The sequence below is a fragment of the Elephantulus edwardii genome, unplaced genomic scaffold (genome assembly GCF_000299155.1).
Source record: "Elephantulus edwardii isolate Elephantulus edwardi_28Jun2011 unplaced genomic scaffold, EleEdw1.0 scaffold00155, whole genome shotgun sequence".
Lineage (NCBI taxonomy): Eukaryota > Metazoa > Chordata > Mammalia > Macroscelidea > Macroscelididae > Elephantulus > Elephantulus edwardii.
In genome coordinates, this window is record NW_006399905.1 from 1,761,970 (window position 1) to 1,788,104 (window position 26,135).

Below are 26,135 nucleotides of genomic sequence, written 5' to 3' on the forward strand. Positions count from 1 at the left end.
GATAGATAGATAGATAGATAGATAGATAGATAGATAGATAGATAGATAGATGATAGATAGATAGATAGATAGATAGATAGATAGATCAGTGCATATACAGAGTAAAACTTCCTTTTTGACCAGGCTACCTGAAATGATTTGTTATGCAGCAAAAATTCTTTTATTGTTGTTGTACTTTAAAGAGCCTTCATATTTTAAATTATTCTTCAGATGAGCTTTGTCATCTGTGCCAATCTATCTCAAAGTAGTTCCCTTACACATAGACACCTTGATCTTCTCTGTTGGTCAATGTGTGCTTCTCTGCACCTTCAGCAAAGGAGAGAGCTGGAGTAGGACTGAGGTGACACCATCTGGGCTCTTACTCAGTCATTACATGAGTCAATTTCTCAGATATTTCAGAAGCAAAGCAAGATTCCCTAAGTCGCAAGTATGATAAAAATATTCCAAAGATAGGTAAAACTTAAATTCTCCTAACTAGGAAATTTTTTCCCATCATTTATTTTCTTTTTACCTTGCTTCTAGTGAATGTCTTAAAAATGACCATTTCTCCATCAATTGTAAAAAATAAATATTCAAAGGTCTATTTATTGTCCATTTAACCTTATTCTTCTGTATGAGGGCCCAGTGAGCTATCATTTACTTGGGAGCACTAGAAACAAAGCCATCTTCTGAGGCTACTTCCTGTGTGAGGCTACTTCTGTTCACTTTGAAGAAAAGTCGGAGGATGTGATGAACCTTTACTAAAATCTCATTGTATTAGGCAATGAGAGTGATGGGTTTGAATCTGACCTTTTACTCTAACCATTCATTCATTCCCTAAATGTTTGTATGGCTAGTGCTGTGTGGGATAAGCACAATTTGGAAATTGTGGAAGCAGTGATGACAGTGCAATGTCAATGAAATGATAATGATGGATGCAAGAGAACAGGGATTTGGTCATTTAGAACTGTTTGTTTTGTCTTGTTTTTTAAATATCAGGGTGATGAGACAGCACTTGCCTTGATTTTTTTTTCTTTTTTTAGAGAGAAGGAGATTTGAACAGTTTGAAAAAACAAAAACAAACCCCAACAAAACAAAAACCCCCATGGCTGTCAAGTTGACTGAATTGTAGCAGCTCTCCATTGGGGTTCAGTGGCTGTAAATTTTAACAAAAGAAGTCTCCCATCTTTTTGTCTGTGGGATACCTGGTAGATTCAAACCATCAAACTTGAAGTCAGCAGCCCAGCGTGCATTGTACGCTGCCAGCAGAGTCTCTTAATGTGGCCAAAGAATTGTTCATTTTTGAACATGAGTGTCTTGTAGACCAAACCAGACAGGTGGTCATGGAATTTATCCTGACTCACTGCAACACTGGAACTGCACTCCATGAGGTTTCCAATGACTGTGCTCTTCTAAACCTTCTAGAAATCAGTCTGTAGGCTTTTCTTCAGCCTGAATAGATATCAGTTGCCACCCTTTTGGTTTGTAGCCACACACTTAGCCTTTTGTAGGAGCCAGAGTCTTCTTTACTATCTAGAGGGAATAGCAAAGGTAGAAGCCTAAAGTAGACTGAAACTTAAAGAGTACTTGTGAACAAAGTAGGCTATAGGTAGAAACCTCTATAATTTAGCACTCTGTTATTTAGGTGTTTTGTTTTGTTTTTTTAATCCTCTTTATTTGACTGAAAGTTTACAAATCTTACTTGTGATTTTTTCAGTCAATCATTCTTAGGCGATAATTACTATTGATTAATGCAATTAACTTATTACAGTGCTTATGTAAACTCTTATTATATTGCTATTCCCTTCATCCACCTTCTCTATTAATTTTCTCTTCTTTTTTATGGAAATGGAAGGGTAATTCCTGTGTTGGAATAGATGAAGGGACAGTCAGTCTGAAATGAAGAGACAATCAGAATTTATGTGTATTGTAAATAACAGCCTGTCACAGGACATATACTATAGATTATAATTTTGTTCTAAAAGGAAAAGATCCTTTAGAACAAAAGATCTTTAGTTGTGACTACTTCTGTCTATCCTGTGTAACTACAGTTCTTTCCCAGAAAGCCTGAACTTATTTGGTGCTAATGCTTTGTAGAGTTCCCTTCCAAAACCTTTACAAATTGAAATCCCAAATTTGGTTGCACTGTTCTTTTAATCTCCTATGAAATAATGAATCACAATGCCAAGTCCCTATTCAGTGTACCAAAACAGTAATGCATGAAATAGTTCCTTATGACCTGAACAAATGGAGTGTGCCCCGTTATGCACACAGCTTACATTCAGAGAGTGACTTAGGCTTTGGGGAGACTGACTCATGCTCAGCATGTCATATTAGACATTACTGCAGAATGGAAGAAACTGTGGGAGAGGGAAGGAATTAGTGGCCGTGAGATATGTGTCTGGCTGCATCTCTAACGCTTATTTACATTTTCTATAAATTAAGCTCCAAAGTGATCTTATTTAAAATTATGCAGTAAATTTGCCTTCTCAGTTACGGGGAAAGGGAGTCTTTTATATCTATGTAAGAGAATTTTTCATTCAGCTCTCTAAACCATGTTTTCTATTCTCTGAGTGAGTGCTGATCTTAACGGTAGTGTTTTGTTTTTTTTTTTTTTCCTGACTGCTATTTTTTTTTTTTCCATTAACGGTAGTGTTTTAATCACGTCTGACATAATGCATACTTGTTTAGGGAAAGTAAAATCAGTATTTATACAAATCTACGCGTACTTTTTAAAAACTCTAAGGCGACACGCACTCATTGACTGCATGTGCTGACTGTAGGAACATACGTGATGACAGTCACTGCTATCGACGCTGATGATCCGAACGCCCAGAATGGGATGCTGAGGTACAGGATCCTGTCCCAGGCGCCAAGCACCCCCTCACCCAACATGTTTACAATCAACAATGAAACTGGCGACATTATCACAGTGGCGGCTGGACTGGACAGAGAAGTAAGCCAACCCCAACCTGTATTTCAGTTTCTATTTAACCTTACCAATGTATAAGTATATATTATCACATGCACTTTATCTGTAGGAAATAATAGATTCATTGTTTTATTCAAATATTAATTTGTATTTTAAAAATCTATTCGTTTTCTTTCTGCATAATTTCAAATTCTTTAAGTGACATACATGTGCTATGTAAATAGTCCACAGAATGTAAAATATTTAATGTGATTATTGACTAAATTAAACCTGTTTTATAGTATATGATTTTTAAATTCTTAACATATTTTCTTGGTATTTCTTTTATTTCTTAATACTCTTTTTTCAAAACTTTTCTGTGAAGCATTAATTTAAAAATACTGCCCAATTAACATGTAGGTATATTAGGCTATTTTTGTTTTACATTATTTATATTTTTAAGAGGCTACAAATAACATGTGTCTGACTCATTTTTTTAGCTCTTGGGACTAACTTGATTTAATTTACAAAGGAGATGATCTCCTTTAGAACTTGCCTCTTAACTTTCAGGTTAATTTATTTAGCAAATTTGGACATTAATAATTGCATTAATACTACTGACAAGCCCTTAAAGTTATAAATGCAGAGAAACTAATTCCTGTGTTTTTTTTTAAAGGCACAAAATGTTGGAGGCATTGAAATACTAAGTAACGTCAAAGCCTGAGAGGGAATGGCTATTCTAGTTAATTCCAGATGGATTGTCTCACTGAGCTAGATTTTAGCCCACCATGCTTCTATCCTACACTCCTCCTAGTGTTGTTGACGTGATCCCTTCTGGCAGGAACGCCTTGCACCGTTTTCTTGACCCTCAGCCTTCCCACTCCCCATGTTTCTGTTTAAGCTCTGCCTATGCTCTTTCCCTAAACCGCAGTACTAATGAATTGTTTACATTCTTTCTCTATTCAGTTTTTGCTGCTTCCGTACAGATCCTCAAGGTTATTATTTTGACCATCAGCAGTCATCGTTGGCATGAATTATCGAAGTGTCACCTCATAGAGACACCAGCTTCCTATATTTCGAGCTGAGCCAGCTTTTACTGTAGTGCGAGCTCAGATTATGCATGTCAAAAGGAAACATTATGCCTACCATAATAAATATTATTGACAAGGATTTTAGGAGTTGGTTTTTATGATGTTTTATTTTCCTTAGTAGCATTCACTTCAGTTGGATCGAAGGCAAAGCTACTATTGCAATTAATTATATACACAAGATAGTGCTGGAAGCACTATAATAAAGTAGCATGAGCCAGTGGTGATTACTTTATTCATAACTGAGTTGAGAGCCTCACTTAAGAGCTAGATGGATGTCTGTTACCTTGTAGCTGTTAACTCCCAGGTGTCAGCGGCTCTCACCAGGAATGTTTTGGGTCAGAGACTACTGAAAGACATTTAATTTTTGTGATAGTATTTTCAGTTTAGTGATGTTTGGAACGTGTATATTTTTTAACTTCACTCATTCGTGAATGAAACAGGGATAAATTCTTCAATATTGATAAGCTCAGCATGCATGCCATATTTTATATTAGAACATAAGGAAGGTATTTTTAATATTCTTGAGAGTTAGTTTGATTATATACTGCAGAAGGACTGCTGGTTGTAGATGTCATAAAGTCAATTGTAACTTGTGACATTATGTCCAAAGAAAAGAAATACTGCCCAGTCCTGCACCATTCTCATGGTCATTACTGTATTTGAGCCACTTACTGTAATCACTGTATCAATCCATCCTTTTTGAGGCTCTTCCACTGACTTTCTACTTTAAAGGGAGCTCCAGTGGCCTAGTAGTAAGGAGCTGCACTGCCACCCTTGGGGCATGCAGTTCGAAACCACCATCTTTTACAAAGAAGAACAATTGGTAGTCTTCTAACTTACCGTTTATAGCCTCTGAAAACCTACTAACGCTTCAGCTATGAGTCAGCTCCAGTTCTATGCACGTAACAGCTCTGCTTTACCAAACGTGATGTTCTTTTCCAAGGACGGATAGCAAAATAAATGTGATGAAGTCTTCGGTTCTGGTTTCTAAGCACCAGTCAGGCTGTATTTCTCCCATGACAGGTTTGTTTTGTCTTCTGTCAGTCTGTGGTATATATGGTCAGTATGCTTTGATAACACCTCAAATGCACAGTACTGCTTCTGTCTTCCTTACTTATTTTTTTAGCTTTTGCATGCATTTAAGGGTCAATTTCATCTTAAGATGGTATATTTTTGTCTTTAAAACTGCACAGGGATTTTTTGCACAGGTATTACCTAAGTCCTCTGGTTTCTTGACTATTGCAACCATGGACATTGATGGTGTAAATTAAATCCTTGATAACTTGAGTGTATCCTTGATTTGTCATGATTTTCTTCAGGTTGTAAAGATTTCTGATTTACATTATAGTGTAATCCACACTAAGGGTACAGTCTTTAGTCCTCATAACGAGTACTTCATGACCTCTTCAAATTCATGCAAGGAAGATTTTTTCATCTGCTTTGTATTGGTTTCACACGAGCACAATTAAAGTGTTCCAGAATTCCTGTTCTTGCAGTGTTATCCATAATTTGTTAGGATCTACACAGTTGAATACCTTTGTTTAGTCAATAAAACATAGCTTGTTCTTTTTTCTTTCTGATAGTCTCTGCTTTTAGCCAAGATTCATCCGCAGTGATATCTCCCATTCCATGTGCTTGTGAATATGGGTTAAAACCCTGGAAGTTCCATGTCATTGTACTAATGCCGCCCATTTTTGGTTACCTTCAGTTTCATTTTACTTACGTGTGGTATTTAGTATATCATGTAATAATTTCTGCACTTTTCAGATTATCTTTCCTTGGAATAGGTATGATACGGATCTTACAGTCATGTGGTCAGATAGCTACCTTCCAGATTTCTTAATATAATCATCTGTATTGTATCCACTTGCTGAATTATCTCACTTTGTCTTCAGTCCGTTTTTGGAGTCTTTTCTCCCCCTACCAAGACTTCTACTGTAATGTGACTTCTTCCTTCAGTATAATCAGTCTTTGATTGTGTGCTACATGAAAGGATTGAGTATCAACTAATTATTTTTGATACAACAACTGTATTTTATTTTGATATTTCCTCATGTTTTGTATATTATTTTTGAAGAAAATGTACTCCTAAAGAATAGGTCTTTGGTTTTGTAAAATTCCATCTTTCTAGTATCATTACTGTTATCAAGGCTGTCTTTTCCAACTACTAATTCTTCTTTGCTTCCAACCTTGACATTCCAAGCACCAATTATTGTCAGTGCATCTTTATTACATATTTGATCAATTTCTGACTGCAGAAGCTGATCTCAATCTTCCGTTTCTTCTTGCTTGGTAAATTTGACTAACAGTCGTATGAACTGATTTTCTTAGTTACCTTATGAGTATTATCCTAACAGTGACAGTATTGTGATTCACGTTTGAACTTGAAATGTTCTTTCTGATGATGAATACAGCACCCTTCTTCAATTTGGCATTCCCAATCTAGTAGAACATGTGATTGTCCATTTCGCTTCACCATTGCCTCAGCTATCAATCTCCAAGCATTCCTCTTACTTTTGACAACTTTGAATTTTCCTTCATTCCTTCTACATACGCTCCACATTCTATTATTAATGGATACCTGTAGGTGTTTCCTCCTTGTTTCAAATCACGTCAGGGTTAGCTCATCTCACAATGACAATTCTATTTTTTCTTTATATTCCATTGTGAGATGTGGAACTGGAGCTCCATATTGTTTTCATTTATGACTGTACCCATCCCATGTCATTGTCATTGACAGTGACTAAGGATGACAGACGAATTGCCGAGCTGTGGTTTTGGAGAAGAGTGCTGAATATCCCATGGGCGGCCAAGAGAACAAACAGATACATCCTAGAGAGGATGCAGTCAGGGTACTCTTTGGAGGCAAAAGATGATCCGGCTTCGTCTCACATACTCTGGGCATGTTGTTAGGAAGGGCTATTCCTTGGAGAGAGACATGATGTTGTAAAGGGTGGAGGGTCAGGGAAGGAGAGGAAGACGCTTGACAAGGTGAATTGACATGATGACTGCTGCTCTGGTGTGTCAGGAAGTGTGAGGATGGCACAGGATAGACTGTCCAGGTTCAGATCGGTTGCTCATAGGGTTACTATGGGTCAGACTCGACTCGATGGCACCTAACAACATCATCACATATCACTTGACCATCTTAGGGAAAGAAAGAGGCTTGGAGAATTGAAGGTAGTTTTAATAAAGCAGGCCACCATGTTTTAAAATCAGAGACCCTGTGCTTAATTTAGAGGATAAAAATCCAAAGTGAGGCTGTAATTGTGGTTAAGTGTATGTTGCAGTGGATAGCAAAAAGCTATTCCCAAACCCCTGGTGAAACCAATGTGGAAACAGATTTAAAACTGTAGAATCAGGGGCTAGATACTGTATGAGAGACAGTTTCCTGACAGTAAAATTATTTTATACAACAATGAATTACTGTGGGGAAAAAAATTAGAGAAAAACCTTCATTTTCTGAAACCATCTCAACTGGTTTATGGTAATTCTTACTAACACAGGAGGCAGAAATTACTTTGACTTTTTCAGACCCCGTCCAGACTTTAGATTCTCTTACCGCTAATGTAATCCACAGATTTCTTTTCTGTCAAACGTAATTTCAGATGTCATTCTCCCAGGATATATGACACCTTTAAGTGATTGAATTCCTAATCATTGAAATGCTTAGAGAGATTTAGGCTTTCTATTTTTCGTTAATCTACAGGTTTAAAACTTATCCGTGTGTCAGATTCTCGACGCATAAAGCACTACCCACCACATTGCCCAGTCTTCCTTTTTTTTTGTAGTCTTTTTCATTTCTATGTGATTTCCTGTTGTATTTCTCCGTGATAACTCTTCCTGGCATTGTTTTTCTAGCTCCCTCTCTTCAAGTCCATCTCTTCCCCTTCCCTGCCCCTGCTAGTGGCCTAGCCCCCTTCAGGGTCTCTGAATTCAGACTCAGCCTCTGCTCCTGCATCTGTGAAATTAGTATAATATCATCTGCCATGTGAGATGGCTATGGTTATTATGTAGGAAGATGCATAAAGCATTCAACACAAAACCTAGTGCATACTGGCTACTGTTTGACTAGTATTATTGTAAATAGTAGTGGCGGCAGCATCTACAGGGCACATCTTCACTTTTACTTCTCTTCACAGTTACTCTTAGTTGTATCCTTGGTTTTTAATGATTTTTCCTTGTGCCCTCGACCTGCTATTCTAGCCTGAAGGAGCATCTTCCTGTTTTCTGTTGTAACTCCAGTCTTGTCTTTACAGATTCCTACCCTGTAATCGGAAACATCCACAGTTCCTCCAGGATAAAAGGCCCCTATAGAATAAAGTCAGCCCTCTACCTGACAGGACAGCCCTCTTCAACTTTGGTTCCAAAGCCTTCTTTAGTCCCACTTCCAGTCAGTACTAACTTAGGCCATTCCTTGTACAAATCTAAAGTTTTCTACTATTTCCTGCTGTTTTCAATGCCTGACTATCCTTGCCCCATTTCTCAGTCACAGACTGACGCTCACATTCCAAACAGGTGCTTGCCTTTCTGCGATTGAGTCGTGTGCCTTGCTTTGACCATTTCAATTACCTGTGTGTGTTTTAATATTACAATCACTGCTGTGTAGAATTAGCACCTAGATTCTTATTCTGTATTCAGTAAGACAGATGTATTTCTAATCTTTTTACATGAAAGGAACCCTGAAGAAATAGACAAAAATTCTAGCCTTCCTCCTCCAGATCAACATTAAACATCTCAAAGGAAAATAATACCAAGCTCCTTGGAATCTGACTCCCATGTGCACACATTAGACACACACATTCGTGCGGCTCATTGATATCTGTCTTCATCTCTTAGTGGAAAAAAAGGCCAAAGATTCTTGTGTTCATGATTTCACCCAAGTGAATGCTGCATTGTCTGCTAGCTATTGAGTTTATATTTGTCAGAAGACTGAATGCATGTTCTCACCATTTCATTCATTTAAATCACGGTGGTTCAGTGTTTCCAGAGGGTGGTGTAGTCAAATAATGACTAATTAGTACATGCAGGAAACTAGAGATCTAGAAACTAGAGGCCTCGCAAACCCTACCCCAGCCAACAGGTACTTTCAGAGCCCAGGAATTTTATTGTTTCTTTCTAGAGCTCCTATTTATGGCAGACAGTACTAGATTCCCACTCCCAGTACTTATGCAACAAATTAAGTTTTCAAAGAGGGAGCTAATACCAAGATAAACAGTAAGTGACTCATAATACAGAAATATGAAGACATGGAATCATTGAAATGGAGGTATATGAATCATTGCAGTTTGGGAAACGATGATCGTGTTTATGCTCCTAGTATATGTTTTAGTACAAAAGTGATAGCTAGCCTTTTTAAGTAAGAGGCCTTTCTCCTTAACCGGAATTGATGATACTGAGGTAGCATAAGGCTCAAGGCTTTGGTGCATTCCTGCAGCCATAATTCAGAAACATTTACTCACTACTTTCTTGCTTGCTCGCGAGGTCTTTTGCTATAAACTGACAATATACACCTGAAAAGAATAAGGGCCCTGAGGAGGCAAGTGTGTATCGGGAGGAAAAAAAGAAGGACAGGTAGACTCCCAACAGTCACAGAAGCCAAATGCAGTGGTAGAGGTGTGTCCCCGTGACACACACCTGAAGAGGTACTCGTGCAGTCTTAAGAACTCCCACAAGTCCCATCTGACATGACTGTTTTAGCTGTGTGTTTACTAGATTCAGAATGGAATGAAGAACAGTCTAAGCTCCTCAACCTCGGTCCTGTGAACATGTGAACGTGATCATTCTGAAAGTGGGACACAGCCCTGTGTGTTGCCAGATGTTCAGCCGCATCCTTAACCTCTGGGCACTCAATGACTGTCGCTTCTCCCTGTTCTGACAGCCAGATGTTCTAGGGGAAAGGAGAGCAGAGGAAAAGGGTATCTTTGTGGTTAAGAATTGCTGCTTTTGGAAGAAGAAAAGTTCCAAATGCAGAGGCTTGGAGTCCTGGCAAGGTGTTTAATGAGATATACAGAGAGCTCAAAGTGTGGGCTATGAGGATCAAAGGTGATCACTCTGGTAAGATGGTTAGGTAAGTCTCAGAGAAAGAAGGCCTGATAGCAGGTCCTTCAGTTGAGATTTCATTCCATTTTAGAACAGGAAGTGAGGTAAAGTTTTCATCCAGGATACCGCTTGATCAGATTTGGGAAGATGAGGGTGGGAAATCAAATTTATAAATGTCAGTCTCTCAGAACCAGATGCCCGATGACTAAATTAGTTGAGAAGCTCTAAATAGTTCTGTTGTCTTAAGAAAACAAACGTAAGCTATTGCATGTTCATTACTAAATTTAAGAACATTTTACATTTACAAGCATTTGAAAATGAAGAAAGTGTACTTGTGAAAATGGCTACGTATTTAATTTGAAGAGAGACAGTATCTTAAGTGCCTTTGAGTCAAGACTGGTTCATAACTGATCGTCCAGTGGGTTTGCAGGTAGTAAATCCCATGAGTGGCAATGGTCCGTCTTCTTTCTGAAGAGCGGCTGTGAGATTTGAACTGTAAGCCTTTGGACTATATCTTATATTTTTATAACTTACAGATTTCCAAACTGGCTTGAAGCATTAGGAAATTACAAGTATTATCTACTGATCCCAGTATTTCAGTGCAGTGGCAAATTACATTTATTATGCTTACATAATTTCAAAGACCTTTGTAGAGCACGAAGTGGTGTGTATCTGCTTTAAAAATATCTCCATGGTTCTTGTTATCTTAAAAGAAACCCAAAACCATTTCTTCCCCCTTTGTGAGAATGGTCGTCTGTTTCTGCAAATAACAGCTAACAAAAGTGGCATTTCAAAGTCATAACAAAATTTTATTTTCATGGTGTTCAGCTGGGAAGGTGAACTGAATGCCCTACAAAATTTGCTCCCTACCCAGGAGAGTATTAACCTGAAATGACATTCTTGATCAACACAGAAAGCCATTTAGAAATGTTTTAACATCGTAAGCTATAATGCTACTACTATAATGTGAGACTATATGGGGTTAAGAAAAATTAAATTTACTCAACGAGCAATTTACTTTTCTTCCTTTATTCAGAAAAGTCATATAGTCTTTTTTAAGAAAGCAAAAGCTAATCACTACTTGATATTGGCATTTGAGGGGGACAGAAACTGAGAAGCTAATGTGTGGAGTTCGGGTTTCCCTCCTCTTCCTTGCTTTTCCCTCAGCCTTCTCACTAACAACTAAATCAAAAGCTCCAATTTGTGTCTGTTCTGTGCGAGCTCTAGAAATCCCTTAAGGAAGGCCATTCCTTGTTCAAGCGCTATTTAGAGTCAGGAAACCACATTTTGCAGCAACAGTTTATTTTTGTATGAAGTTCTGATTTTTGTTCAGACTATTTGACCATTTGTGAAGTTGAGTTAATTTTGAAATCTGTTCTGTTCTCCATGGTGCTATCAAATTATTTTAGGTAGGCTGTCTGGTAGCCTAGTGGATGAGGAATTGCACTGCCAGCCCAAAGGCGGGAGGTTCAGATCCACCAGATGCTCCAAGGGAGAAAGATGAGGAAATCTCTCCCCATACAATTTATAGCCTCTGAAAACCTGCGGGACAGAGGGTTGTTTGGTCAGCTATGAATTAATTCCAACTCAGCAGCAAGGAGTTTGAGTTTTAATTTGGTTCGATGATCTTAAATAGAAAACTTTATCAGGGAGTGCCGCAGACATCATAGAAAACGTTAAGGGTTTCCGTTGGTGGGATTTTTGTTTTCTTTATTATTGTTGTTATTATTATTCATTGATTCACACACTTTCTTAGATGTGTCACAGCTCAATCTGGTTCCCCTGTGGAAAAACTTATTTTAGAATTAGAGAGCTCTACATGCCTATCTGATAATTGTCTGCGTGTAAATATATCTCTAGCCACTATAATTCTAATGACCTCAATGAATTATATACAAATTGTGATAAATTCATTATACAGTTATGAACCTGTGTTTCAAGACCAAGAATATAGAAATGAACCCTTTGATTGGGTTTTAACTTTAAGAATGAACCAGCTGATGTCCAGTAAACTCCAGCTCATGATAACAACACTGTCTCAGAGTAAACTCTGCTCCTTGGGCTTTCAGTGAGCGTATTGTTTGCACTGGATTGCCAGGCCTTGCATCTGAGATGCCACAGGATGAACTTAACAACCAGTCTTTCAGTTAGCAGCTGAATTATGCTTCTGCACACCAAGGCTCTCCCATTTAAGACTATGTTGTTCTTATTGTTCTGAGAGATATGTACTAATGCGAACTAAGGGGGAATGTTTGATTAGGTCTTTTGTAACAGAAAGAACATACCCAAGATTATAGAAGTGTAAAGCATGTATACATTGTGAATTATATGTACTTTCTTCACTCTTTCTCTTGCAACTTTTCATTGTCGTTAGTTTCCAAACATGAATAACCATAAATGCCAACCACTTAAATATTCACTTTTGATCACAATATTGAGACGTTCAGAAGAAAGCGAAAGGGTGAAGCTCAGGTCGGTGTGAGCACCATGTGAATCTCCTCGTCTGCAGTGTTTCTTTCTGCGAGCAGAGGTGCATGTACGCAGTTACATTTGCCCCCAAGACAAGGACCAGACCCAAGCTCCCGTAATTAAAGTAAACTCCACTTGGGGAATTTCAAATACTGTGCATCAGAGTGAATGATGATGTGTTTTCCTTATGGTGGAAAAGAACCATTTACAGTTATGTGTCTTCCTGAGGAATGAGTTTCATTGAAGTGTTGCTGTCTTTATGTCTTTTTTAGAAAGTGCAGCAGTATACATTAATAATTCAAGCTACCGACATGGAGGGGAACCCCACCTACGGCCTCTCCAATACAGCCACAGCCGTTATCACGGTGACCGATGTCAATGACAATCCTCCCGAGTTCACGGCCATGACGGTAGGCACCCCAGCCACTCACACACCCTCCGGCCCAGAGAAAGTGTGTCGTGAGTAGGAAATATGACACATACGTGTGGAACTTGTTCAGGTGCTAATTAGAGAATGACCACAGTCAGGCATTTGTAATCATCAGAGCTTTAAAGAAATCATTCAGTTAATTTGTTTCCTTATAGTCTCCAAGTTCATTGTTAAAGTTGCTACTGTATGCTGTCATGTTTAAAAATAGCTGTAATAAAAGAATTATATACTTTATACATATTAATACTGGGGTATTAATTGATGAAACTTTAAGAATATAATAAATAATACCCTAAAGTACTTGTGTTTTTGAAACATACAAATACTTCATCCGTATGAATCACATGATTGATGGATGCTGCTTTTCTATTATCTTGAAATTACTTCTGGTGACACTATTTCCTAGTGATCCTACAGCCATCTCCCACATCCTCACATGTGCCTGCTAATTTTAACATTAATGAAAGTGTCACAAGATTTAGTAGGAAAACAAGACTCCTGGCAACAAGTTCAGTGTTTTTAAAGTCAGATATAAATGCTGTGATTACTTGCATTACCGCTCGCCTTGTTTAGTGGCGATCATAAAAATTTTTATGGCGGAGTGGTCATCGACATGCTGCCTGGCAGGGATGCACCCCTCTCACTGAGCTTTGTCTTCCTGTAGTTCTACGGCGAAGTCCCCGAGAACAGGGTAGATGTCATAGTGGCTAATTTGACGGTGACGGACAAGGACCAGCCGCACACACCAGCCTGGAACGCGGTGTACCGCATCAACGGGGGAGATTCTACAGGGCGGTTCGCCATCCACACGGACCCGAACAGCAACGACGGCCTAGTCACTGTGGTCAAAGTAAGTGCCCGCTCCCACTGAGACTCTCCCCACCAGCCACTCGGTGGGGACCTGTGAGTGCTTCCTGTGCCCTTTGAGGAGCCCTGGTGGCCTAGTCTGTAGGGAGTTAACACTGCAAACCCAAAGGCTGCACCTCTCTGGCGGTTCAAATCCACCCTAAGATTTGATGCTCCATAGGAAAAAGATGTCTACTCCCATGCAATTTACAGCCTCCAAAAACCTGCTGAGGACTTCTTTGAGTCACTTCTCACTCAGCCACAACAAACTTTGCCTTGAGTCTGTCCCTTTATTATACGATTGAATTTACAACTTTTTTTTTTTAATTCTTTCAGGTATCTTTAAATCTGAAATATATCATTTGGTGCAGTTCATATTTTTATTTTTTAAAAATCTATTTTGAGACTGGGGCCAAAGTAGGTGGTCCCACATTATGTTCAGAATAGGACTTGTTTTAAATCAGTTTAGGTAGTTGAAGGAATCTGAAAATGTGCCTAACTTCAGCAGTGTAGCTGTCAGGTGTATTTGATACGTTAGTGAAACATTACATTTTTATTTTCTTTTCCCATTTTTTTTGTTTGTTATATCTTGTTTTTTCTCCCAGTCACATTGATTTTATTTTATAATATTTCCCTCACCCCCTTTCTTCTCCATCCTTTCATCCTCCCCATTCCATTAGTTATGTTATATCCTGTTCTGGATTGTTAATCACAGTGCATATATTATTCCTTCATCCATTAGTCTCAGATTTCTTTTTTTCCCTTCTCCTAATCCATTACAAGGGATCTCTGGTGGCCCAGTGGTAAGAAGCTGCGCTGCAATCTTGAAGACGTCTAGTTGGATTACACCAGCTGCTGCACAGGAGAAGGCTGGGCAGTCTGCTTCTGTGTGATTAACTGCCTCTGAAAACCCTCTGGAGGGTCAGCTATTGGTTGCTTCCAACTCGATAGTACAACAACAATCCATTACAATGATTATGGTGATTTTTGAGGGCTCGGACATAGCTATTAAGAATGATACCAACAAGCGTAGATTAATAGTGCTAAATGGCATAAAAATACAAAGTATGTAGGGAGCACTTGTGGCCTTAGTGGTAAGAAGCTGTACTGCAATCTTGAAGGCACTTAGTTCAAATGCACCACTTTAGCTGTGGGTCAGTTACAGCTCATGGGACACAGCAGTAATGACAACAGGAATGTAAGTAAATGATTATAAGCAAACCAGTGAAACGAAAGAATGAGACCTCGTGCCTATTAGCCTCATAGCCATAGGTTATTGTAAAAGTCTACAAGTAATGTACAAACCAGAATATGTCACAGAAATAAAACAGAATGCGAAGAGGAGAGGGCCTATGCTTTGTAAATGATTTGGATTTGTTTTGCCGTTTTTAGATGTTATTTTCAAGACCTTAAGGAATTCGTTCTTCTGATGTCTAATTGCCAGACAAAACTTAAGGCTGGAAGTACAGGGGGTTTACTGAAAGAATAATAAATGCATGACTATAACTTCAAAGCTCTCTAAAATCAAAATCCCTTCCTTTTACCTCCCAATAAAGAAAGAGAATTGCTTTCTTGCCCTTCACCCCAACAGTCTTCATTTATAAGTGAACCTAAGTATTGCGTTAGTTTAGAAAAGTACCAGTTACAGAAAAGTGCATCTGTGCCTGAGGAGAGAGACATGGAAGTGACCAAGAGCATTCGTCTCTTAGCCAGACTGCCTGTGTTCAAATCCCAGCTCTGCTGCTTCAGAAAAGTGTGATTTCCAGGAGTTGTTTAACCTTCCAGGGCCTGTGTACCATCCTTGCCTCTGAGAAGTAACCTCATTGCACTTCCTTCAAGACTAACATATTTGTTCTCTTGGCAGTCTATGAGATAATCAGTACTCTTCTCCAACACCGCCACTCAAAGCCATGGAGTCTTCCTTTGTCATCCTGTTCATTGTCCAACTTTCAGATGCATGCCAAGTGATTGAAAATGCCATGTTAGGAAAGGACAAAGAGAGAGGAAGACCCACAAGATGAACTGACACAGTGACTATAACAGTGCTGCTGTTGTTGTTTTTAGGTGCCTTTGAGTCACCTGCATCTCGTAGCGACCCAATGTACAACAGCCCTAAACCCTGCTCTGTCCTGTGCCAGTCTTACTGTCTCTGACATACCCCCCCATTACCCCAGTCACTGAATCAGTCCATCTCATTGAGTGTCTTTCTCTATTGTTCTGTCCCTTCACCCTCCTAAGCATGACATCCCTCTCCAAGGATTGGTCCCGCCTTACAGCATGTCCAAATCTCACCCTCTATGACAAATCTTTTTGTTCTCTTAGAAGACCCTGATACATTCAGTACTCTTCTCCAGCACCACAGCTCAAAGGCATCAACTCTCCTCCTATCATCTCTACTCATTGTCCAGCTTTCTGATGCATAGCAAGTAATTGCAAAGACCATGATCTGGATCAGGCACACCTTAGTCTCCAGAGTGACATCATTGCTCTTAAGTACTTTGATGAGGTCTTTGACAGCAGACTTTCCCAATGCAGTTTATCTCTTCATTCCCTCGCTGCTGATAACTAGACAGTTGATTGTGGAGCCAAGCAAACTAACGTTGGTTATAATCTCAACCTCTTCCTCTATCATGATGCTGCCAATTGTCCTGGTGGTGAGAATCTTTGTTTTCTTGATATTGAAGCCTGCAGTCCCTGACCTTCTGCAACAAATGCTTCAAGAGGCTCCAGCATATCCTAAGTCTTAAGAGTGGCACAGGACAGGGCAAGGTTAAGATCTGTGGTTCATAGGGTCATGATCAGTTATATTCAGCTGGCACTAAAAGACAACAACAAACTTCAGTTTTCCCAGCACAGAGTGAAGATTATGATGATCCCAAAGGGCTAATGTGAGGATTCCATGCACTTACAGCACATTAAAGGATTTGGAACCGTGAATAACACTTAATATAAATAAATGTTCTATCAGAGACATTGTGGCTAATGAAATAATTCATAACATGTGTTTGAAGACTGGAAGATGTGGTCTAGATTTAAAAGCTAGTCTTGATAATGACGTGGCTTTCTTTTGAGCTTCAGCACGTGAAGATTTTGGACTGTCAGTGGTCTGAGCTCCGCAGGCTTACTGTCCTGTTCTTACTGCTCCGTAATGCGTACCTGCAGTGCCACTAGAAGGTGACCAGAGGGAATTAAGAAGGAAAGTCCAGCCTGGTCACTTGATTTCTGGTAACATTTCTATTAATGGCAGGACCCAAGTGATCTTGGAAAGCTATCACTCACTTTTAAGGGTTATTTGTGCATTGCATTTTTCTAGAAGTGTTCTTTTTATATTTGAAAATCTTTCAGACTAGTCAGATAGCCAAAACCATTTCAGAAGACTGTCAGATTTTTAGTATGATAAATAAAAAGCTCTGGTGGCTTAATGGTAAGGAATTGTATTTCCAAACCAAAGTTATCAGAGTTCCAACCCACCATCTTTCTCTCTGTGGGAGAAAGATGGGAAGTTTCCTCCCTTGTAATTCACTGCCTTTGAAAACTCTGTGGAGGGTTAGCTATGGGTCTGTTACTACTCGACAGTCCACAGAAACCACAACCTGGTGCCCTAGTGGCAAAGAGATATGCTGCCAACACAAAGGTAGGCAGTTCAAATCCACCAACTGTTGTGCAGGAAAATAAGCTATTCTCCTCCTGTGCGATTTATGTAGCCTCTGAGAACCTGCTGCCTGGTTAGCTATGAGCCGGTTATGACTCCACAGCACACAACAACAGTCGTCAGTCTACAAATGCTGTTTGTTTTAAAAGATGTGCATGTATTTAAAATGTGGAATTCAAATTGATGAAGATTTTTGAATTGAGTAAGTTTAGCATTTGGGGGGGCACAGCAGAAAGAGAACTTACTGTTTTCCATTTGTTGTTTAAGTTTTTACCTCCCTTTTTATTCAGTCTGTGAGTTGTTAACTTGGAGTCAGAACTGATTCATTGTTAAACTTTGAGGTTTTCATAGTCAGTAAATTGCAGGGGAGGAAACTGTCCATCTTTCTCTCCAAAAGCAGCTAATGATAAGAAATGCATGCCTTTGAGTTGGCGCTAATGATTAGAAATGCATGCTTTTGAGTTGGCAGTGTATCTTCGACCACTCGGGCTCCAGAGCCCCCTTCTCCTTCACTAGAACCTGTTCCACACTTTTCTGGACTGGATTGAGTATTTGTGCCAATGGTTAAGGGTTTAATTCCCCCCCCCCACTTCATCTCAAGATCATTTAGTGTTTTTGTTCACCAGTGCTGTTCATAAAGCTTGAATCACTTGGTGAACATAAATCTTCAAGAACCCAAGGTTTATAAATAGGTTAGAGTGAAGTGTTTTAATCTTTGACCATGCTAAGGCATGCTTTCTAGGCATTTGAGAAGAATTTTGAGGTGCAGTGGATGAAAAATGGAAATGGTTTGAAAATGTAGTTGCTAGAATACAAAACTGCAAATTTCAAGCATTTGTATTTCCTACAAAAATATGTCTTTTTTTTTTTTTTTCTTTTTCCAGCCGATTGACTTTGAAACGAATCGGATGTTTGTCCTTATTGTCGCTGCAGAAAATCAAGTGCCATTAGCCAAGGGTATTCAGCACCCACCTCAGTCAACTGCCACTGTGTCTGTTACAGTTATTGATGTGAACGAAAACCCATACTTTGTCCCCAATCCCAAGATCATTCGCCAGGAAGAAGGCCTTCATGCTGGTACCATGCTAACGACATTCACTGCTCAGGACCCAGACCGGTATATGCAGCAAAATATTAGGTATGAAAAGAAACTCTGTGAACTTTGATAAATGACAATAGTGACAGAAAGGCTTCAGGCCTTTTGTTCATAGGGTCGTGATGAGTCATGCCCGACTCAATGGCAGTCCACGACACTATCATGTTTTTATGGCTTCGTGATTTGCATTATGTACTGTGCTGTGAATTCCATGTATTAAATGACCATTTGAGCAAGCCATTTTCATTGGAACCTAGACTACTTAATACAAGATAATTGTCAATTGTTTGATGAATTCTCCCCACAGTACATCAGGGGGATGTTAGATAGGAAATGTGATGGAACAGTTATTATTCTATTTCAAAGAACACCTTTTTCTCTGCCTCCTTTCCTACCCCCCTTTCCATTTTCTCTTTCTTTCTTTTTCATCATTAATGATTTTGCTTGAAGTTATATACCAAGCTTTACAAAGGTTCTTCTACAGTAAGTAAATAAAAGGACTTACAGAAGATTAGAACATTCATCTTTTCTCCACACAAGAAGAAAACTTATGTCAAAACTAAGATTTAAGAGCTAATTATTTTCATCCTTTACCTATACTGCAGTTATTGAAGATATAAAACATTACATATTAAGATTTCCAACCTCAGCAAAATCTAATTTATGCTTTGGATGAGTAAGTTGGTTGATGCTGGAAGAGTTTACCTCACACAACTTCTCTCCATCACTGGTGGCAATAATTTTAAAGAATTAACTCATATTTTATTTAACTTCTTTTTAAAAAAATAATTTTTTAAGAAATTTTGTTATATTTTGCATGTATACCATCAAATGAGATCTGACTGGTACGGGAGGAGATTGCCCCTGCTTCTCCAGCAGAGCATCTGGTGGATTTGAACCTCAGGTGCCTCTGGGATTACAGCACAGCTTCTTGCCTCTAGGCCACCAGAGCTCCCTTTATTTAACTTCTTTAAAGACTGCTGCTAGCAGTTAACTCATCCCATCTTCTCCATTTTTCTATATATTGAACTCAAGCCATTTAAATAGCTCATTGTGATTGTTAAATGCCATCAAGTCAAGTACAGATCATACTGATCTGAACTCTGTCCTTTCCTCCACCACCTTCCTTATCATCTTGACGCAGATATCAGTTCATCTTGATGGATTTCCCCGTATTCATTGACCCTCTGCCTTTTCAGGCATGATGTGCCTTTCCAAAGAAGAGTCTCTCTGCTAGCATGTCAAAAGTATGTGAGCTAAAACTTGACCATCTCAACCTCCAAGGAACATTCTGGAGGCACCTTCTCCAAAACATGTCTCTTCATTGTTTTGACAGTACATATGCATTGATGCTTCTCCTGCCATTCTATTCATTGTTCAGCTCTTATGCATATTAATACAAGATAATAAGAAACTATTTGATGAAATATCCCCGCAGTACATCAGTAGCTATTGTAAGTTGGAAATGTGACAGGTCAATTTTGATACTATTTTGACGAACACAGTTTTCTCTGCTTCTTTGTTTCCTTCTCCATTTCCCTTTTCTCTTTCATTCTTTTTACTAATTAATTATTTGGCTTGAAGACTTTACACATGCTTGTTCACTGTCCAACTCACTGCTAAGTGTATTGAAATTCTGTAAATGTTTGTATCTCAGAGCATAGTATATTCTTCCCAACCTTTTTATTGGTTGATCTTCAGATTCTCAAGTGCTAGCTGAAATGTTGGCCAGTTGAACATACCCAGATGTGCCTCGGAAGACAGGCCTGGTTATCTTTTTTTTCCTTTTTTCTTTTTTCTGAAAGGCCACGTCCCTTAAAACCTTAGGGAGAAATTCTAGTCTCCACATCTGAGGTCTCCTGTAAGTCAGAATCTACTTGACAGCTTAACAGCAACAAATATATTGGCTTTCCTAACAAGGAAAAATTTAACCTGCTTAGAAAAAATAAACCAAAAAATGACTTTAAGATTGTAAATTCTTTATGCAGACTTAAACAATAGGACTTTCCTGAAAGAGGGTTTGGTCTGAGGTTTAGGACAATGTGGGGAATGCTAAAGGATGATTCTGTCCCCCTATTGGGGGTAGAACTATTGGAGTTTCCCCTAATATGACCTAATCTCAACCATGATGAGGTCACAAATGCTATAGGACTATTCTATGGTGGAAATTTAAACTTTTATCATAGTTTCTTTTAACTCTTGTTTATTGAGAAGGTAAGGGACTGGTGGTGCAATGTGTTATGTGCTATGCTGCTAACTCAAAGGTTAGTGATTGGAATCTATCACTGATCCAAGAGAGAGCAGATGGACGATCTGATGGACAGTCTCCTTCTTTAAAGGTTTCCAGAGTGTTAAAAAAAATACATATATTTCCAGAGTCTAAAATCTGCAGTGGGGAGGTCCCGGTCCTGCGAGTTGGAATGCACTTGATAGCTGTGGATTTGGATCATGGATATTTAAAATATTCTGTCTGGTGTTGTAGTCCATAGCTTGTTTTGCAGCTACCTGCAGGGTGGTCGGCCAGCAGTTCGAGACCTTTAGTTTCTCTGCAGGACAAAGACAGACATAGTGGATTGCGTAGAGTTGGAGAGTGCTTTATCACCACCACTTATATTTGATAAATAGAACAAGCGTCTAAGACAGGATCTGTCAAATCTACACTAGTCCTCAGTCCTTGGGGAGACTGAGTGACGAGGCATTGTCTCTCAGTGTTTCTCGCCTGTTTGATCATCACAACCTCACTATGGCTTCCAAATGCATCGCCTCAGAAATACTTCTTGGTATTGAAATGATATTTCCATCTATAACCTACAGAAATGGAAGTTAGCAGGCTAGCAGGAGATTGAATTAAACCTGGGTGGGGGGGGAATGCTTAATTGTATAGTATCAAAGTATAACTGAATTTGCTGTCTGTTCATTTTGTAGATACACGAAATTATCTGATCCTGCTAATTGGTTAAAAATAGATCCCGTGAATGGGCAGATAACGACAATTGCTGTTTTGGACAGAGAATCCCCACACGTGAAAAACAATATATACAATGCTACCTTCCTTGCTTCTGACAATGGTACGTAATTAAATAGAATCACCAGATCATCCTTTAAAGAGAGGCACTCATCATGCATGCATCGCCAGGAAATGGGGTTTTCTATGAAATTCAATTGTCCAGACAACTGACCTTTATTACCCTACAGCCTCTCTTTTATTTCCTGTTTCCTGTGGGCTTTTTGTTATATAGTTCCTATCTTCTGTAATGAATGTTCTCCACGTCCGTGCACCTCCTAGGCTAACCTGGTGCTGTGATTTCAAATCTTACTAGTTTTCCTGCCTTCCCACACATTCATGCCTCCTTCCAGCAGTGTTGAGTCTACTGGCTTTGGAGTTTCTTCAATTTGCTGCACCAGTATGTCTGTCTGGAGCACTTTTTTCTTTCTGTGGGCTCTGTCTCTGGTCTGCCATGGGCTAGGAAATTTAATTTCGTGAATAAATTGAGACAAGCTAACAGTGCGAGCATTTAATGCATTGATTTTGGGACGTCTGATTGAGCAGCAGCATGATTGGAAGGGTAGAGGGGCAGTGCAGACAAGCAAGACCCTGGATGAGACGGATTGACAGTGACTGTGGCAGTGGGGTCGGGTGTGTCAGAGACGGTGACATGGACTCAGGACAAGGCAGGGTTCAGAGCCATTATGCGTAGGGCCTTGATCATAGTTATGTCAATGGCACATAATACAGCAGTCCCTGCCTCTGTCCGCTATGGGCTAGGACTCTTAATTTAGTGAATAAATTGAGACGAATTTAACAGTGTGAGTTGTTAGGGCATCGATTTTGGAGCATCTGATTGAGCAGCATTTTGGTGGCTTTCCATCCTTTCGGGGTCTCTCTGCTGGTTTCTAAATTGTTGAGAAAATAGATGAGTACTACTGTCAATACGGAAGGTAAAAACGAGGGAACAGTGCAAATCAAAACCACGAGGAGGTACCCTCTCACTCCAGGTGCAGTAGTGAAGCCTAGCAGGGCAGCAGTAATAAGTACTGGAGAGGATGTGGAGAGATTGGAACTCTCATACACCTGCTAGTGGGATTGTACAATGGCACAGCCACTCTGGAAGGCAGTATGGCACTTCCTCAAAAAGCTGAACATAGAAATTCCATATGACCCAGCTCTTCCACTACTTGGAATATACCCTGAGAAAATGAGACCTGAGGCACAAGCGGAGACACATACACTGACATTCATAGCTGCATTATTCATTATCATAAGAACATAGAAATAGCCCAGTTGTCCAACCACAAGTGAATGGATTGAGAAATTATGGTACATTCATACAATAGAATACTACATAGCACACAGGAGTCATGAGTTTGTTAATTATTACCGAACTTGGGAGGGACTGGAGAGCGTTAAGCTGAGGGAACTAACTCAGTCCCACAAGGACAAATACTGTTTAAAATCGTTATTGTAGAATGAGTATAAAGATTCAAGGGGGAGGGGAGCAGTGGGATGAGGATGTGGGCGGGGATTAATCATAAAATTGTATAATTGAATGAGTTGGGGGGGGTAAGGGAAATTGGAAGAATCTTGTCTGAAAAAGAATGTATTCCAATTTTGTAAATAAACTAGTGTAATAATTTTAAAAAAAAAACAAAAAATTCTCAGTTCTGAGGTTATAGACAATATCATGATGGATAGAGGAAAAGATTGAAGTTATCAACAACAACAAAAAAAAATGAGGGAACCCTGATTATCCAGTGGTTTTAAAACACTTGGCTGCTCTCAGGAAGGTCAGCATTTCAAGCCAGTCTGCAGGAGAGAAGACTTGTCAGTCTCCTTTAACCAAGCAGCACAGTCTCTTGAATGCCGTGGGTAGAGGATGAGCAGCCACCTCCTGTTAAGATTGACAGCCTTGGAAACCCCGCGGAGGGTCTCTAATGAAAGGGAAAACCAACACAAGGGCAGTGAGTTTGATTTGTTCAGAACTCAATGGGGAAGTTGTACTCTTTGCTGATGGGCCACTGTGTGTTGCAATAGATGCAATAGCACATCACATGGACTTAAAAACAGCTTCTGCAAATCTAGAGATAGACTTATTTGGCTTCATTAGCTTTCGATGAGACCTCAGTTTAAGAGTGCTGCCTCTGGAGTTTTCTTTGACCACCTGGGTCTAGGCCCCAGCTCTGCTGCTTTCTTGGTCCCAAATTGGTGACAAAAGTCAGCTTCCTCTTTGTAAAATAGGGTAACAGTGACAGGACCTAGCTCACAGGGGAAGATCAAATGACTTATACTTACAAGATGATTAAAGAGTATCTGGCACAAAGGAGAATGTTCATATATGTCATGAGTCACTTGAGGTCTGAGACAGCCTTTTTTAAGTGAAAAAAGAACAGTTTGGGATTTACTCAGAGCAGTCCTTAGTAGCAACTCTACATCAATGTTTGACAAAGACTCGGCTTCCTCAGCTGTTTAAACCCCTTCAAGGACTGCAATGAAATTTTTTATATAAATATATATATATATATAAATTGTATATTACATATAAATACCTATTATATATAATATATAAATTATTATTATCTATCAAACACTTCCTTAAATAGACCATTTGTTGATTGATAAATATCATGGCTCTTTTCCATGATTTTCCTTCACAAAATGAGATGTCGGGTTCTATAGTGCTTTTCTTTTTTTTTTTTTTTTATAGTGCTTTTCTGTAGGTCCTTTGAGTATTTCGTAGCTACATCTGCATTTAAAAATTGTCATTTAAAAATTAGTTTCACAACCATGTTTTCAAATATATTTTGCTTCTAGCATTCAGTAAAAATAGCAGACAACTGTCAAGTAGGTGGTCAAGATGTGCACTTTGAAAAATGTAACAGCGAATTCAGCGAACCATTTCAGTCCTCCATAGAGGTTATGTGAAATGAATCTCTCTAGCAAAGCTGAGTGGTGGCAGGGCCAAAGCAGGATTTCCAGTCTTGTCCAATGCATGACCTGATATTCCACTAGTTAGAGTTGAACTTGATCAGAACAACTCATTCCACTGTACCTCAAAATACAGAGTTTACAGCATGCTTTTACAGCATATGTATTATATAACAAAACATCACAAACTGGCTAGTTTATAAGGAAAGAAGTCCATTGTCTTAGAGTTCTAGAGGCCAGTAGTCGTGCTTAAGGTGTTGTCAAAAGCATGTTCTCTCTAAATGATCTAGAAGTGATACTTTCCTTATCTCCCTTAAATTCTGGTAACCCCAGGCATTCCTTGGCCAGTAGCTGCAGTGTGGAGCTTCACTACCTGGCCTTTCCTCTGTGTCTCTTTCTGTCTCATCTCTTTTAAGGGTATCATTTGGATTGTATTAAGACCCACTTAGCCCTATATGTATTCATGTTAATTGATGACATCTTCACGTTTTAAGAAATGCCAAATCTTTTTTGTTTTTCCTTACATTTCCTGTGCATTGGCTTTATTGTCAACACGATGTTAAAATTATTTATGAGATTCAAATAATACTGTATGTGATAATAAATGGTGTCATAAGAACAAAATAATTCTACATGTGATAATAAATGTGAAAGTTCCTCACAACGTGAAGCACCACAGTAGTCCAAGTGCTCCTTAGACTATTACAGCAACCACTCTTCCCACTGCCTTAACCCACTCTGCTCCAGTGCCATCCCAGTCCTCAGCAAGGCCCCCCAGAAATCACCCTGAGCTTTTAATTCTCTTTGAAAATGTATGTGCAGTTATAGTAGTAAGACCTCAGACAAGTCTTAAACTTACAGGCCTCAAAGTACAGTTGTATAGAAGGGATTAATGTAGCAAAAGCCACTACCCCAGAAAACCTTTAGTAGTGGAATGAGGATATGATGTGAGAATGATTCTTAGCATCAACTCCACCACTTATGAGAGTGTGTGGTCATGCACAGGTTAGGAGAACTCAAGTTCTTCATCTGTTTAAATCCATTTCATAGGATCGCAGTGGGATAACATATCTAAAGAGCTCTGGTGGTCTCGTGGGTAAGGAGCTGCCCTGCCAAAAGCCTTGAGTAAATCCATAAGATGCTCCAAAGGAGAAGTACGGGCAAGCTCATCCCATGTAATTCACAGCCTCTGAAAACCCACTGGAGGGTCAACTCTGAGTTGATATTTACTCAATGGCACATAAAAACAACAATACTTGTAAAAATACTTTGTAGATGGTTGATCTTTAAATATTGTTTATATAACACGTTGCCGCAAATGACAGCAAATGTGTTTCTAAGCATGGTCATCAATTTAAAAAGTGTGCAGCAACATGTTATATATAAATAACAATATTTAACTATTGTTATTCCATAGCGTTCCTTCCCAAGAGGAGATCTCTGGTTTTTTAGAAAAATTTCTGTATTTCATAACTGTCTGAAATGTTTTGAAGTCCTATTCTTGGCACACACATTTTGAGTCTCCATCACAGTAGAGGTCCGTAAGATCAGGAGCGTTGTGTCCACTTCACTCACATCCCCGCGGGCCTGGAGGAACTAGGTGAACCCCAGAGTCTGGTTTGATGGACAGCCGGGGCGGGCAAGCTGCAGGACCCCTCTCAAAGGAGCCAGGCATTGTCACCGTGCTCGGCACCTG

At 39.2% G+C, this 26,135-nt stretch overlaps 1 protein-coding gene across 1 annotated transcript in view; it reads left to right on the top strand.

Annotated features, from left to right (window-relative positions):
- The window catches only part of CDH2 (cadherin 2, type 1, N-cadherin (neuronal)), a 296,341-nt gene that overhangs the window by 225,504 nt on the left and 44,702 nt on the right, over window positions 1-26,135 (top strand). Inside the window, exons 7-11 of the mRNA XM_006895029.1 lie at window positions 2,763-2,935; window positions 12,765-12,902; window positions 13,587-13,772; window positions 18,305-18,558; window positions 21,442-21,584. Coding sequence (XP_006895091.1) covers window positions 2,763-2,935; window positions 12,765-12,902; window positions 13,587-13,772; window positions 18,305-18,558; window positions 21,442-21,584 — 894 coding nt within the window. The remainder of the gene's footprint in view (window positions 1-2,762; window positions 2,936-12,764; window positions 12,903-13,586; window positions 13,773-18,304; window positions 18,559-21,441; window positions 21,585-26,135) is intronic.